We start from the raw sequence: 17024 nt of genomic DNA, 5'->3' as shown, positions 1-17024 counted from the left end.
AAACTAATCAATACTAGACAAAATGAAATAGAGCAGTTTATACAGGGCAGCCATTAGGAATTTTAATGAAGTTCCACCCCCCCCCCCCCAACAGCTATCCAAACATGGGTATCAGTTTAATCAGATTGTTCTTGGTGTGCTGTACATTTCATGGTTAAATGAAAGGGGTCATCACAAAGTACAATATATATACAGATATATAGAAGATAAAGGAAGGGAGAAGAGTATTACACAAGAATGAGGAGCAAGAAATAAAAGAATGATAAAGGTGCATAAGGCTAGGGGCATATTTCATTTTGATTCTCCATCACATGTAAGAATAGGATGCCAATATATACTGTGGTGAAGAGCAGTGGGTGCAATTTCATTCAATTGCCCAAACAACGTTCCATAGTGACTCAGTTGGGGCCATATACACCTTTTCAACTGGACAGCGCAGCAGACTGCACATTTAGGTCTGGTAAAATTACTTATAGAGCCAGAATGGAGTCCTTAAGTGACTCTGTTCAGGCAATTGAATTAAATGGCACCCAATGCTTTCCGTACTATATGTCAGTATCCAGTTCTTGGCTGGTTGCTGACAGATACTTGTGACAAAGATTTATAGAAAAAATAAAATGAGTGGAATGGGTTAATGAAGTGACAAGAGGCCTGAGCACATGGAGGGCCCACCCCCTACAGCATTGTCTGTTGGTCAGTCAGGTAATCCCCTTCAGTAATTAATCAGATAGTATAAGGGGGGATGTCACTGTTATTACACTTTACTGACCTGCACTGAAGCCCCCAGGATCTTCTGCACAGTGTTACTTTGCCTGTGATAACTGGAAGAGGATGAACAGAAAACTTCCTGCCCACACTTCTGTCCGACTCCAAGACCATCACTGAGGAGTTTCTATTGACATTTCAGTCGGTGAGCAGTCTGACAGGGAGGTGAGCAGTACTTCCTCAGAGGAGCTCCCTGTCAGTGTTCAGGCCGTCATTAGGGGGAGAAGCCTGCAGACTGTCCCACCACACAGCAGAGGAGGGGGAGGTGCAGGACTTGTTCCCTTCTCTTCCTTTCTGTTGTGCCGCCCTAATGTATCCCCGCTGTTCTCCCAGACAGCCACTGCGTTACTCTTAAAGGGCCACAGTGGCTGCGCGGAGGAATGACCTCCCTCCTGCTCCTCTACACAACAATGTTTGGTTTAGAAAAAAATAATTAGCGTAGAAACGGCCCTGACTGTATGTGTGCAGAAGCAGGAGACCGCTGTTTTAAACAGTGGTCTTCTGCTTCTGTGCTCGGGGTGCTACAAGAAGGTGCAGCGGGGGCCAAAGCCCCTTACTGGGGTATTGGCTGTACTCCCTGATGGCGACCATGAGTATATAGCACACCCACAGTAAGAGATGTCTTTTGGCATAAGGTGCTTAAGGAAAAAGGATATTGTATGTTAATGTCGTAAATCTAACCCGTAATGTGACAAGCCATTTGGATATCGTATATATTTATTTGAGATAGTGGGGAGGCTAACCTGTACCAATGCTCTTGACTAACATTACAGCTCAGCATAACAGGGTGCTTTTCTTCTGTACATGGTGTATACAACCCACTGACGTCATTACCCAGCCAGCCCAGAAATTCATTACAGTGGAGATAGCAGCATTTTGCATACTGCACCAACTCAAGATGTGGCTTTTTACTTTATCATAATGCTCTAGGTTACTATTCACCATTGGCTAACACTCACTTACATCAGATCTTTAAAGGGGTACTCCACCCATTGACATCTTATCCCCTATCTAAAGGAGGATCACAACGTCACACCCCGCCCTCTCAATGTAAGTCTATGGGAGGGGCGTTGGGGCCACCATGCCACTCCCATAGACTTGCATTAAGGGGTGGGGCATGACATCACGATGCTCCGACCCCTGTATCGTGAGTCATCAGGCACAGTGCAAACTTTGATCCATGCAACAGATGACTTGGGTGGATGCAGGAGAGATTGCGGGGGTTCCCAACGGCAGGACCCCCGCGATCAGACATCTTATCCCCTATCCTTTAGATAGGGAATAAAATGTCTCGGAGTGGAGTACCCCTTTAAGCTGTGGCAGTAATCGCCTACCTAACTGCCCTACTTATGACATTGGGGCAATAAAATCATGTGTTATCAACGTCTTGAATATCTATTGGGAAATGTGCATCTCAGATCCCCATGGTAATATAATGCAACCCAGGAGAGGTGGCAAGAGACACTTTGCAGCCCAGGGATGAAGGGAATGGTATTACACAGCTGTGAGTGAACCTCTTACGTGATTGACTAGTAACTCAGTAACATACCTAATTTTTGGACTGTCTTCAACTGTAGCAACTAGTGTACAAATCCCTAGTCAGACCAAACATGGAACACTGTGTAAAATACTGGGCCCCCCGTGTACAAGAAAGATAAAGTGGATCTGGGGAGGGTTCAAAGACGGGGAAACCAGAGTAATAAGGTGAATGGGAGGACTACAGTACCTAGAAAGATTATCAGAATTACTTAAGAAGCAAGTAGGTGGTGAGTGCACTTGGATTCCTTCTTAAGTATTTCTTTTATTTCATACCGAATACAGGCAAAGTGCAGGGAGACGACGCACAGGGGGTGTCAGTGTGGGCTGCGGACCCTTCTCGCGCTACAAGCGCTTAATAAGGCCGCTTCAAGTGGCCTTATGAAGCGCTTGTAGCACGAGACGGGTCCGTAGCGCACGCTGACACCCCCTGCACGTTGTCTCCCTGCACTTTGGCTCTATTCAGTATGAAATAAAAGAAATACATAAGAAGCATCTACGTGGTGAGTGCACTTGGATTCCTTCTTTATTGAATATTTGCATGCTTGTGAAGCTCTTTTGCCAAGATTTGCACCGCCATTGCTGATGTACACCTATAGCTGCACAGTGTCAAGTTGAGTGGAAATCCACAGGTGTGTGAAGCAGCAGTGCCAGGCTAGCTGTCGTTTCTCCTTTGTTTGGTATTATCAGAATTAGGGTTATTTAGTTTAGAAAAAATAAGTCTTAGGGACGACCTAATAACTATGTATAAATATATCAGGGGACAGTACAGAGATCTCTCCCATGATCTATTTATACCCAGGACTGTATCTATACCAAGATGGTATCCTCTACATCTAAAGAAAAGAAGGTTTTTATAACAGCACAGACAGGGATTTTTACTGTAAGAGCAGTGAAACTAAAGAACTTTCTGCCAAAGGAAGTGGTCATAGCGAACTCAATACAATAGTTCAGTAAGGGCCTGGATGCATTTCTGGGGAGTAATATTGTAGGTTATGGATACTAGATCTATAGGAACAGAACGTTGATCCAGGGATTTATTCTGATGGCTATATTTGGAATCAGGAAGGAATTTTTTCTCTGTCATGGGGCATTTGGCATCAGCCTCATAAGGGTTTTTTTTTTTTTGCCTTCTTTTGCATCAACCCAGTAGAGACATAATAGAAATATAAGTTGAAAATGTTTCTGGTCTTTTTTCAAACTTATGAACTATGTAACTTTATACAGCTATGGAAGGATAAGTGCTGGTAGGCTATCAGTTTTTAACACCTGGATAACCCTTTTAAGAGTAGGCAATGGAAATAGGCCCACTAACTTTATTCTTAATTATTAAATGAAAGTTTCCCAAATTGGGTACCATTTTTCAGATAAAAATGACACAAATAGTATTCATCTGTGCCACTGGTTACGTGGCCATGAGGCATAATGATCTATAATACATCCATATTGAGGATTATTATCAATCATGTTTACACATACACTTGTACTGTATAAAACTAGTTGTAAACTTAATTCCCACATGCAGTTTTTTTTTTTTTTAACCAAGCACAGAAGGGGAAAAAAGTATTTCTTTATAAAATCACCAAAAATGTATTAAGAAATTACCGTATTTTTCATCATATAAGACGCACCCAATATTAAAGGATGAAAATCTAGAAAAAAAATCTATACAATGTAAAGTATAGGACAGTGATCTTCAACCTGCGGACCTCCAGATGTTGCAAAACTACAACTCCCAGCCGTTGGCTGTCCGGGCATGCTGGGAGTTGAAGTTTTGCAACATCTGGAGGTCCTCAGGTTGAAGACCACTGGTATAGGAGGTTATACATGTCCCCGCTGCTCTGGACCCGTCACCGCTCGTCACCGCTGCCCTGGATGTCGCCCTCCATCGCTGTCGCCGTGTCCCCGTGGTGTCACCGTCACTCCGGAACGTCTCTGCTGCCCGGTATCCTCGCTCTCCGTCGCCACCATCACGCCGCTATGCACTCCGCTCCTATTGGATGATGGGACAGCGTGCGCGACGACGTGATGACAACGAAGGAAAGTGCCAGCCATGCAGGGGATCCCGGAATGGAGCAGACACCGAGGAGGCAGGTAGGGTCCCTCCCGGTGTCCTGTAAGCTGTTCGGGACGGCGCGATTTCACCGTGGCGGTCCCGAACAGCCCAACTGAGCAGCCGGGTTAGTGTCACTTTTGCTTCATACGCGGCGATCAGCTTTATTCGCCACGTCTGAAGGGTTAATACACGGCATCACCACGATCGGTGATGTCGTGTATTAGCCGCGGGTCACGGCCGGTGATGGCCGCAGGGACCGCCGCGATAGGACAGGGTTTTAATGTGTATTTGCCGTATAAGACGCACCAACTCCGACCAGTTTTGGGGAAGAAAAAGTGCGTCTTATACGGCGAAAAATACGTTAATTTCGGAATCCATCCATAAAGGGGCAGTACACAAACATTTGTTTAATCAATTAGTCTAATTTGCATAATCAATTAGTCTTATGTCTGGATGTTTTATTATCCTAGAACACCATTTCCACACTCTAAGGGGGCCTGTAGTTATTGAGATTATGTGCTGCATAGTCAATAATTATCACATGGCAAATATGACCACAAGCAATTTAGCATTTATTCAGATTTGCAATGGTGATTTTGATTGTGCAACAGGTACAGGTAATGCACATAAAGACCAAGTGCTTCACATGTACACTGCCTGTAAATGTTGTACATATGTGAGTGCTGTATACTGCATCACCAAATTGCAATAATATACAGTAAGCCGTGTCTGTTTTCCATCACCCTCATGTTTAATACAAAATAAGAAAAAACTTTTAGCAGATTTTTAGCTGTTAGGTACAGAGGAGCATAGTAGGACTATTACATTTTAAGACAATATGTTGTCAGTATGTATTAATATGGGAATAGTGCTGTTGCAAAAGAAATAAATGACAGCTGAGCTGCAGTAACCCATTATGTCCACTACCCAAATAATGGAGGCATCTATTCTCAGGAGCTCTGACAAACAGCTGATCAGAAGAGGTGACAGGTGTTGAAACACCACCTTTCCGATATTGATGACCTATCCATAGGATAGGCCATCAGTAAGGTTTGACTAGAAATCCTTTAGGCTACATTCACACTACTGAGATCTTCCGGTGCATCAGCCTCCTATTGTCTTTAATGGAATTTAGCTGCATTATCCACACTGCAGAATTTCAAATTCTGGATTCCACTGAAAGAATAACCATGTTCATTCTTTTGGCGGAATTCTGCATGGACTGCATTGACATGAATGGTCACGATGCAAGTCCACCTGGTCCCAGAACCAAAGGATTTCTGATTTTGATGACAGTGTTGAAAGATGATCTAATAAGGCTACATTCACACTATGGAATCTCCACCCTGAGATAATTCATATAGAGATTCTGTAGTGTGAATGAAGCCTTATTGATTATTTTAGGTTGCCAAAATGTCCATCAACATCATCATTCAACATTGTCATCACATCAAATAGCCGGTCACACAGTTCACTCAATTCCATAGTGCATCTCCGTCTAAAACAGGTGAACAAATCCCATATTCTGTAATCTGTCTGTGTGTTTGCAGATCTTTCTACCTAGGAATTTTCACAGCATATAATAATACACCTTAGGCTTTATTGACATACAACCTGACCTTTGAATGCACAAACTAGTTAAAAAGAGTCCATTAAGCTGTCTAAACCTTGCTGATGGTTATAATAACCTACAAAAGATAACACAAGAACTAAAATGTCAGGCTGTAATATTGGAAAAATAGATTAAAAGCTGCAACATTTTATACTTTGTTTCCATTACATGTTAAAAAAAAAATTCTCTCTGTAAGTTTTATAATTATGGTCCCAAGCACTCATGATGAAAAGTATTGATACGTTAAGTTCTGGGAAAAGATTATAGTCTGCTGTGAATAGTAATGATGTTCTTTTAGTCTTTAAGCTGTAACTACAGTAAATTACTTCTTCACATTGAGAAAAAAAAATCTCCTTCTTACAATCTATATTTAAGAGATCTTTTTTCTGTGGAAGTTCTAAATGATGCTTTAGACGAATATATTATTTTCTAATATGATATTAGTTTAGATTTTTTCAGGATCCTTTGGACCATATGGATTGTAACTATTTCTAATTGATAATAATTATCATAATTCCAAACCCTATAACATTCTATTATTTAGAGGAATAGTCACTGCAATCTGTGCTGCATTACTTAGACGTCGTTTGGTGGTGTTATGTGAGCTGTATATGGCAGTAATATTGCAGTATTAGGATGCATTATAGATGGTAATATTTAGGCATAAGAAGACAGTTTGATGATTGCAGACACTGTATGGAAGTATTATTTATGGATTATAAGGGGTGTTATTTTGCCTAATGCATCTTTATACAGTAAATACTTGCCATGAATTGCATGCTTCATAATATTTGCATAGCAATGATTTAAAATGTGTATGCAGAATTCCCTAGAATGGGGAAAAAAGTACAGCATGAAAATACTCATATATAAGGTTAGAAATGCATAATAAATTGTTTTTGCAAGATTTCATCTTTTATCTGGTTGTAAAGGTAGTAATTCGCATGGCATCCGAACCCGCCTTCCCCCCACCATTCTGTGTGCAATAAGAGATCAGAAACACTATGTCCAGCCCCCAATCCAATCAATATATTTCCAAATGTATAAAAAAGGGACTAGAAAGAAATGAACGCCTGTAATATATGGAAGATTTCTACAATACTGTTTGTAGGATCGTCTCCAGCTGCCCAGTAAAATATTTTTATGGATTTAGAAATCACTAAAAAATCCCCAGCATGGCTGGCCTCTAACTTCTAGCCCACAGCATGGCTTCCCTCTATTTCCTAGTCCACAACATGGTTCCCATGTCTGGCCCCATGTATGGTTCCCATACCAATCCTAATCCCAGGATAGATGTCCTCTTATTCACAGTCCCAGCATGGCTACAAATCTCATTCCTGGTCCCCAGGGTGGCCCTTTTTCTCATTCCTGACTCTAGCATGGCTCTCGCTCTTATTCAAGATCACTTGCATAACGCTCTTTTTCTGCCTCCTATTCAAGGACACTTGCTTGTGCTGGAAATTCTTCTTCTCCTGCTTCACCAGCATCAATGATGGTGCACAATGCTGGCAGTATCAAATGCTTGATTTCTCTTTTAGGTTTCCTTCTTTAGCAGTGTAGGGTGAATCTGCTTCCAGAGTACATCCAATGTCCAGTGTGTGGTCTTTTTAAAGGGGTACAAGTGAAAAGTTTGCTTGAGAAAATAGCTTTTGGTTGAATATGGCAGTGGTCTGCTTTTAAAGTGGACAAAAGGAGAAAAACTGGTCACATGGTCACTCAGGCTTAGCTTGATGGATTTTTTCGACCTTATCATGTATTTCTTTAAGTGTACTGTATATAGTGAAAGTTCTACTTTAAACAGTAACTCTCATTAAAACAAAATTTTGCTATTGCACTCCTTATGGTAAATAAAAAATATTTCTAATATACTTTGTGTAAAAAAAATTAGGTTTTCTTATGTTTTATTTGTGTTTAAAAAAGCTCAAGAGCACATTTTCCCCCATCTTATACACAGACTTTGGACCGAAGCCCAAACACAGGAAGTGCAGCCTGGAATGCTGAGGGGGGTGTGTCCAACTAACAGCATATGGCAATTAAGTGTGAGAGGAGCGATGATTGGATGAGGCTGGACACACACCCCTCAGCACTCCAGACTGCACTTCCTGTGTTTGGGCTTTGGTCCAAAGTCTGTGTATGAGATGGGAGAAAATGTGCTCTTGAGCTTTTTGTTAGCACAAATAAAACATAGAAAACTTCATTTTTTTAAACAAAGTACATTAGAAATATTTTTTATTTACCATAAGGAGTGCAATAGCAAAACATTTTTTAATGAGAGTTACCATTTAAAGTAGAACTTTCACTATATACAGTACACTTAAAGAAATACATGACAAGGTCAAAAAAAATCCATCAAGCTGAGCCTAAGTCCAGAGGAAAGTCTTTCTGAGGACATTGTTACTTGAAACTATATTCGGAAACATGTGTAATTGACTGGAAGATCAATTTAATCATTATCATGGGTATTTCACTGGTATACACCTGTATTACTGCACTGCATGCACGTATCATCTGTAATGCAATATGCAATACAATATAGTACTACATGTACAGGACTGATCTTTTCCTGTACCGGGAAGAGCTGCTCTTTTGGACACTGGGTGAGGGCATATCCATTTATGTTTCTACTATACTGTGTACCATAGAGCTACAAAGGCAGTAAAGAGCACTCCATGGTGTGATAACATAAATTTAGGTAAACACTTAATGAGATTGAGCACTTATCATAGGTAATTGTGCAGACCATGCAAAACATGTGTTCCAACCTTCGATGCAGTCTGCTTCCTGCTTATGAAGCTCAAACATTAGAATATGCACATAAATTTGGTCCTGCATATGACCGTAATCATCACCCTTCTTGCAATATACAATGACAAATTACACCAGCAGACCCAATAAGTGTAAAGAAGGAGCCTAAAATAGAACTTTTAATTGTTCCTCTAAAAGTCAATAAAAAAGGGAAGTTTATATGTGTATATCAAGTGCTGAAGTAATTATATATATAAAGTAAACTTCATTAAGCTAAAATGCAGTACATTAAACCATCTGGAGTGCACTATGGATTGTATGCACATCACAGATCCCCAAATTTTGAATATTCCTTACGCATGCGGAATATCCACAATTTGGGGATCTGTGATGTGCATACAATCCATAGTGCATTCCAGATGGTTTAATGTACTGCATTTTAGCAGCTTAATGAAGTTTACTTTATATATATAATTACTTCAGTACTTGATATACACATATCAACTTTCCTTTTTTATTGACTTTTAGAGGAACAATTAAAAGTTGTATTTTAGGAACCTTCTTAACAATGGTTGGGTCAGCTGGTGTAATTTGTTATTGAGGCTCAAGAATTGTAATACTGCCACTCAGCGAATTGCTGGCCTCACCAATGCCCTGCCTTGGCCAGTGATAGGCTGAGCAGCCATGTGATGTATTGGTCCCAGGCCCAGCCTTCTTCCTGGAGCCAAAGCAAAATACATCCCACTGCCTCTCAGCCTATCACTGGCCAAGAAGCAGGGCCCGAATTGTAGGGCCCGAGAAGCAGGAAGAAGAGCCCACCGATGGATGGGAAAGCGATACCTAGAGCACAGTGGGAGCTACAGAAGGAAAGTTGAAGTTTATTTTTTAAATTTTGCCTGCCCAGGTGTCAGAACCTATAGGGTTAAAAGATCCGGACAGGTTCTTTGTTGATTTTTGTTCCTGAGTTATGCCCGGCTGTCTGGACTGGTCAGCTGACCTTGATTGGAGCACCTGTTCTGACTCCATATAAGCTGGCAGTCTACTCACAGTCTTTGGCTGCTAAAGAGCTCAGTTTGTACTATATAGCTTTCTACGGTATCTGTAACATTCGTACCCCGGAAAAATGCAGGAAGTTTCATCAACTCTATGGCCTGTGTTTTTACTGTGTAGAGGACACTCATAGCCTTCTGTGTTAAGCATCCGTGTCCAAGTGGCAATCGGGGAGGCCACTTGGGCGCATAGGTATGTCATGCCTCTCAGAGAGCTAAGTCTGGCAGAGTTCTTCTGGGGGGCATTGTTCCTACTAGTGTACAATCTGATTTTATGTTTATACATATTATTATACATTTTCGGTGATACATAATATACGCAAATAAATGATACAAAATAATATTCCAACAACCAGTCATAACATTCAATCTCACATACGTCAACATAATCTCACTCTACCACCTACTCACATACCTTAATCCATCTCACTTCTTCCGTGCCAACAAGGACCTTCTATAGTCCCCTTCTACCACACACACCTTCTAACATTCTAAGACACTCACATTTTAAAATCTAACATTCTAACATTCCGACAATCTGATTTTACATCAAAGAGTATTATGAAGCCTTATTTTTATCAAACTCTGGTTAAATCGGCGTCTTGTGACTCCATGGGCAATAAGAGTGTGGAGAGCACTCCAGTTGACTTGCAGTCAGAGGGAAGTAGTGAGATTCTGGAGGATGACTGTGAAGACACCAATGAGTGGTGTTATTTGGAGATTGAGGATACAGATGAGGACATTGATGGTCCATCTGTATCCAAGTCAAGATCTCCGGTTGTGAAGGGTCCAGTGGCCCCTCCTAAAAAGGGGGGGGGGGGGTACTATCAGAACCTATAGGGTTAAAAGGTTCTGACTGGTTCTTTGTTGTTTTTTGTTGCCGGGTTATGCCCGGCTGTCTGGACTGGTCAGCTGACCTTGATTGGAGCACCTGTTCTGACTCCCTATAAACTGGCAGTCTACTCCCAGTCTTTGCCTGCTAAAGAGCTCAGTTTTTTACTCCTAGCTAGCTTTCTACTGTATCTGTAATATCTGGCATTTTGACCTTTTGGCTCCACTCTGACTCTTCTCTGGTATTAGCGGTTTTGTAGTTTGACAACTCCTAGTTTTAGACGCAGATAGTGGACTTTGTGTGAGTGTTTGTTAGTTTTTCTTCTGTTAGTCTGTCTGTTGTCTACTTTACCTTAACCTGTGTCTGTAGTATTGCCTTTTATTATTTTGACAATTATTTTGACAGTTGATTCCCCTCACTTGTCTAGGGAGGGACTGTCACAGTGGTTACGGACCCATTGCCTAGGGTGGGTACGTAAGTAGGCAGGGATAGGGGAGTGGGCAAGAATAGTGTGCACTCCTTCCCTGCCCAATTGTAACACCAGGAATATACAATGAACAAATAAAATTTGCTAGGTACTCCTTTAAATGGGTACTACGATGTTTGACAACTTATGTCCTATCTACAGAATAGGGGATAAGTATCTGATTGCAGGGGTTCGACCTCTGAGACCCCTGGAGTTTTGTCGACCCTTGCTCTATGCACAGGGACAGTTAGGTGTCGTATTGGAGATCACAGGGATTTTAGCGTGCAGATCACCCATAATTAGGCATTTATTTCCTATCCTGTGGATAGGAAAATATTATTATACCCCTTTGGAGGGGGGGGGGGTAAAAGAAGTATTTTAGTAAGTTTTATAGCTTAACTTATTAATGTGCCATAAGAAGCATAACATGCAAAATGTTATTTATTGGCTCAGGTAATAATAACCCCTTAAAGATAAAGGCCAACTTTTCAAACCTGATCTGTCTCATTTTATGTGGTAAAAGCTTTGGGATGCTCTGACTTATCCAAGTAAGGGATTATGGAGCTCAGTTCAAGAGATTTGTTCACATAACCCATTCAAATTCTGTGAGTTTAGCAGAAAAATAAAATGCCGTATGTCCAATTTTTTCTCTGCTTATTTCCTGCAAAACAATGGGAACCGGACATCTGGCGGAATTTTTTTTTTTTACCATTGACTTCAATTGATTTCTGCTGTCGGATTCCGCTTGAAGAATGAACATGTTCTTTCTTCAAGCGGAACGGAATTCAGCGTCGGAATTCTGCTAGCAGAATTTCTGCAGTTTGAGCAGGCCAGCAGAAATAACATTAAAGTCAATGTAGAGAGGAGATGTGCATTAATTTGTAGCCGAGCATTCAAAAGGAATTACTCAAGTAAATTCCTCTTGAATTACTCTGTGTGAACGCACCCTCAATCTGAGATTTTTTTGTAACATATGTACTTTGTAACACATGCCACATAAACTATTTATGTGCTCTTATTTACAATATGTTTCCTTTACGTTGACATTATTTGTTAAATGTCCATTTTTTTTAAATGTTAGAGGGCCTCGAAGGTTAGCAGCAATGCAGTATTTTTTATTGCTGATTTCCAATATTAGCCCCACTTACAAGAAAAAAAAAAAAAAAAAAAAAGATCAGCTGAGATCATGTGATCGACTAGACAGAAGCCATAAGCTTCATGGCTGCTTGCTGAGCTGTGTATAGAGTGCTCATTAAATGCTCAGTATATAACAATCATGAAAGCAGGTATTGTAATAAATTGTCTCTGCCTTCTCTCTGGAGAGTTAAAATGTCATTTTTTGTCATTCTGAGGTCCACAAGTAGATAACTTTTAAATATTTCACAACCATGGTAATATTTTTTTTCATAATGAAATGCAATCTGTAAAAAGATTAACTGCTCAGGATGTGTTTATTTTTGCATATTGGAATGATATGTTGGCGTTGAGCCTTTGAAAAAAAAAATGTTGGTTATTTAATTGAGTAGAGAGTCAAGTCAGTCACATTAAAGATTATGTAGACCTGTCAGCATTTAAACAGCTCTTTACAAGATAATAACATATTAAATCATAAAAAAACAAATATTCTTAAGCTCAACATCTACCCTGAAAGAGACATTTTAAATTCTAAGCTTTTCACTTGCTTTTTTTACTTGAATATTTTCTTATGCTTAAGTCATTGGTGTGTCATACTACATAAATCTCTGTCCCCATTCATCTTTTACCATTTTTTTTAAAATACATTTTCTTTAATATATGCAATCCAAAATGTCATGCACACTGGTAAAGACTGATATGCATTTTTGAAAGGTTATACAAGTGATATCATGTTGATCCTACAAGTACTTAAAGGGGCTTTCGGGACCTTTTTTACTTGATGGCCATTACTATCTGATTGGAGGGGCTCGAACACCTGCTACTCCCTCTGACCAGGTGTTTGCCAGGGCCATGGCACATACACAGAAAACAGAGCTGGAAGCAGACAGCTCCGTAAATTGTGTAGTGGCCATACTGGGTTACTGCAGCTCAGCTACAATTGAAGTGAACAAGGGCTGAGTGCAGAAACCCAGCATAGCCACTACACAATGTATAGAGCTGTGTGCCTTCAGCTGATCACCTGAAAAATGTAGAAAATATTAATCTATATTAATTATTTCTGTTTCAATTGTAATATGAGACTTAAAGGGGTTCTCCACTGCCCTGCCTTCCGGAGCTCCGCTCTCAGTGTCCGGAAGTTTATTACTCCGAATGCTGTGTGCGGGTTTCCGTGTTCGAGGCCGCCCCCTCGTGAGGTCACGCCCGCCCCCTCGTGAGGTCACGCCCACACCCTTCCCAAGGACTTTCGTGGAGGGGGCGGGCGTGACGTCACGAGGCGGCGGCCTCGAACATGGAAGCCCGCACACAGCGTTTGGAGTAATAAACTTCCGGACTCTGCGAGCGGAGCTCCAGAAAGCAGGGAAGGAGAATCCTTTAATAAAATAGAGGATTCAATGAAGAAGTGCTGGAGTATTTTTTGCATTTCTACATTTAGTTTTTCTTTAAACCTTTAAAAAAAATATTTAAACAAAAGAAAATACTTTGCTGGCCTTGTGCAGAACTTTGTACTAGAGATTTATCACAACTTGCCAGATTGTTACATAATGTACAATAATAAGTCTGCTGTAGCATTTACACATAGCTGGAATGAATAATAGAAGATAGCATTAATAGAACCTGTGTAAACACTTGATGATTCCACATTGTATATGGGCCACATGTGACAGTGTACAAGAAAGAAAAAAGTTACAATACAATAGGCTTATAGATTGCAGTATTGCGGTAAGAAATTTCATAGGCTCAGGGTATTCAACAATGATGTAGCAGGGGTAGGTAAATAATGCTTCTGCTTATGATATATTACATTTTCTATGAAAGCCCTTAAAATATATTAAGAGTGAAGTATAAAATGATAAGTTCACAGAAGGATGATAGCTTGGAGATATGCTGAAAGATAGGAACCTGACATATGTTACATTATGTAAAATAAAAGCTAGAATGAATTAAAAATAAATAAACACGTATTGTTTTTGGAGGAAAAAATAAGATTATTTTTTCTCCAAGCAATTATGTCTTTAAGCATATTTGATGGTAAGCTATCCTTAAGAAGGGCTAAATCAAAGAGATCTTTGTCATCTTAATGGTCTCAGCTGATAATACAATATTTTCTAAAAAAAAAAAAAAATAGCTATTCTGTGATTTCTGAAGTTACAATGGTCTTAGATTACATAAATAATGGTATTTCTCATATAATGGTCTTTCTTGGGTCACTTTAACTTAAAACCAAATTTACCATACATTTACCACTGTGGAAAATCCAGCCAATCAGCTTGAGAATTTCATCAGTAAACACCAACGTTACCAAAGTGTATGTACTGATTGGTTACTGAGTAGCGCTTCTCAACAGAACAGTACTACATTTACAATACTGTGTTTCATTTTTTTCTGGTGTAATAGGAGTATTAGGAGTAATAGGAGTATCTAAAAAAGCTCCTGTTCTCAACAAAAATATATTCCACAAGCTTTTCCTGATTTTGATACGGGAGCATTTGCTTTAACTAGTATTATGTATTTGCTCATTTGTCTTTAATTTCCATTTTTATCAATCTCAGTTGACCTTTTGGAGCTTTGGAACCAATTACTAATTTTACATAGATGGATGGTAGGATGTTACAATGCTTTCAACTTTCAACAATTTACCTGGAACAAATTAACATTGTGACTTCACAAACCACTGTATACTATTGTTCCATATTATAGAAAAATACATTTGTTATGTATTCCATATTTTCTTCCAATTTTGGATGTTTATTTAGACTGGAATGTTCCAGTTTATTTTCAGCTTGAAGAACTTGCTTCTTGTAAACCGAATGAAATGCATCAGGAAAGTTGACTATGAGGATACATTGGGTTTTATATTGGTTATCTCTTGTTTGCAGCTTCATAAAACTGAACTGATATAAACAGAAGTAAATGGAGCGCTCGCACATTCCATTAATATTCCTGGATGTCTCTAACCTTCAGCACTCTCTGTCATTATGGTAATAACTGCTATCACCTTAGATACGCTTGCTTTCTGACTCAATGGCATGTGCTGACCAAAGCTAAGTTGTCTTATATAGCAGAGAGGATATACAAAAGATGGCTTACAAGCTGGGAAATATGTTACTCTCGAGACCAAGCAAGATTTTACACAGTTCAACTGAAAAATACTGCAAACATAATCTATTTTACTCGCCTCAAAAATAAGGAGTCAATGGTTCTAATCATATCACCGGACTGAAGCAAATGTGTGAGATGCTCCTCTATATGGTCAAGTTCTCAATCCAATTGTTTGTAGTTATATTTGTGAGAAAAATACAGTATGTCATGATGATAATGTGAATGAATCAACCAGGGCCTCATCCATATTTTTTGTTTTAATATAATGGTCATTGGCCACTGATATGAAAAACTAATGTCAGTTTGTCATTATTTCTCCAATCACTTTAGATCAGTTACAGAGCAGATCTAAAAAAGAATAGCAAGAATCCTAGTGAACATAGTCTTTGCAAGTCATTTTCTTGTTCTACTTGGGGTTTAGTAAAAGATTAATTTGATAAGACTCAATGATTTGCATTGTTGACTCGCATATTGGCGGTGCTCTTTCTTGATTTCTGCCATCTATATATCCACAGTACTTGTGTTTGACTGAATTTCATTATATATATATATATATATATATATAAGTTCAACAAAAAGGACCGCACTCCCGGGGTGTCCGCGGGTGCAAGCTGGTCGGGCCCAGGTCAAGAGCCCCCACAAGCAGGTAGCAAAGCAAAACAGCAGCACTCCGACTTAGATGAAAGCGTGTCAGGCTTTATTCATCAGATGCCACGACGTTTCAACCGTCTCTCACCGTGAGAGACGGTTGAAACGTCGTGGCATCTGATGAATAAAGCCTGACACGCTTTCATCTAAGTCGGAGTGCTGCTGTTTTGCTTTGCTATATATATATATATATATATATATATATTCAAAGTTATGTTTTACGGTACATATATCTGAGTGACTGCTTGTCTTCAATCTGATGTTGTATTAGAACTAGTGTTCTTTCTCTTTGCTGTATTGAAGCAATTGTAGTTATAGCTAGTAGCAACAAGTGGATAGTGATAACAATATTTGCTTCCCATGTTTCAGTACAACTAATTTAACATGTTCAAACACTGAATCTTCTTACCGAGATCGTGGAATGTTTTCTGTGCTTTCTCTCCACCAAACATCTGACAGCATTGCTTCAGGATTTGATCTCTTCCCGTATCTGATAAACAGAAAGTAGAGTTATAGCACCATGGATTAACAGGTAGCTAAGGCAATCAGGATCAGAAGGGCACTTTGACCCTAGAAAATCCCATCTTCAATCATTATCTCTTTTAGTAAAACAAGGAAATAAAAAAGTAAAGAAATCCATAGACTTTAACTAAATAGTTTTTAGAACAAACTGTTACACTAACATGAAGTGTTTTACTATACATGTTACAGAATGCTCCTCAATTCCTTATTATGAAGGGAAGGATGTTGCTGTGGTAGAGGATAGGTAGGGTGTCATGAACAGTTTGGTGTCAGTCGGATGTTGGGCAAAGCCCCTACTTAGGCCAGGTATTTAAATACTTGGCTAGGAAGGTGATCTTGTTAATCTACTGTTCCACCCCATTATTTGAATATAACTCAATGAAGTCATATAAAAAAGTATTACATAACTATAAGGGCGATTAATAGAGATTTTTTGCTTACTGAACTTACACCTCAATGAAAAACATTCTGGTTACGGCTCTGATAAAGAAATGCTATCTACAGTAATTTAAACATGGAGGTATATAAAAAATGTCACTTATTAAAATGAGTTATAA

General features: G+C 39.5%; 1 protein-coding gene across 2 annotated transcripts in view; it reads right to left on the bottom strand.

Moving 5' to 3' along the window:
• NPY (neuropeptide Y) overlaps positions 1-17024 on the bottom strand; it is a 36954-nt gene that overhangs the window by 15947 nt on the left and 3983 nt on the right. The window contains exon 3 of one of the 2 annotated variants that reach the window (XM_056519810.1): positions 16355-16435. In XM_056519810.1, coding sequence (XP_056375785.1) covers positions 16355-16435 — 81 coding nt within the window. Of the gene's footprint in view, positions 1-16350; positions 16436-17024 lie in introns of those variants that run through there. The other variant, XM_056519811.1, reaches the window with a different exon arrangement.

This window comes from Hyla sarda, chromosome 5 (genome assembly GCF_029499605.1).
Source record: "Hyla sarda isolate aHylSar1 chromosome 5, aHylSar1.hap1, whole genome shotgun sequence".
Classification (NCBI taxonomy): domain Eukaryota; kingdom Metazoa; phylum Chordata; class Amphibia; order Anura; family Hylidae; genus Hyla; species Hyla sarda.
This window is presented reverse-complemented; position numbering and strand designations above follow the sequence as displayed.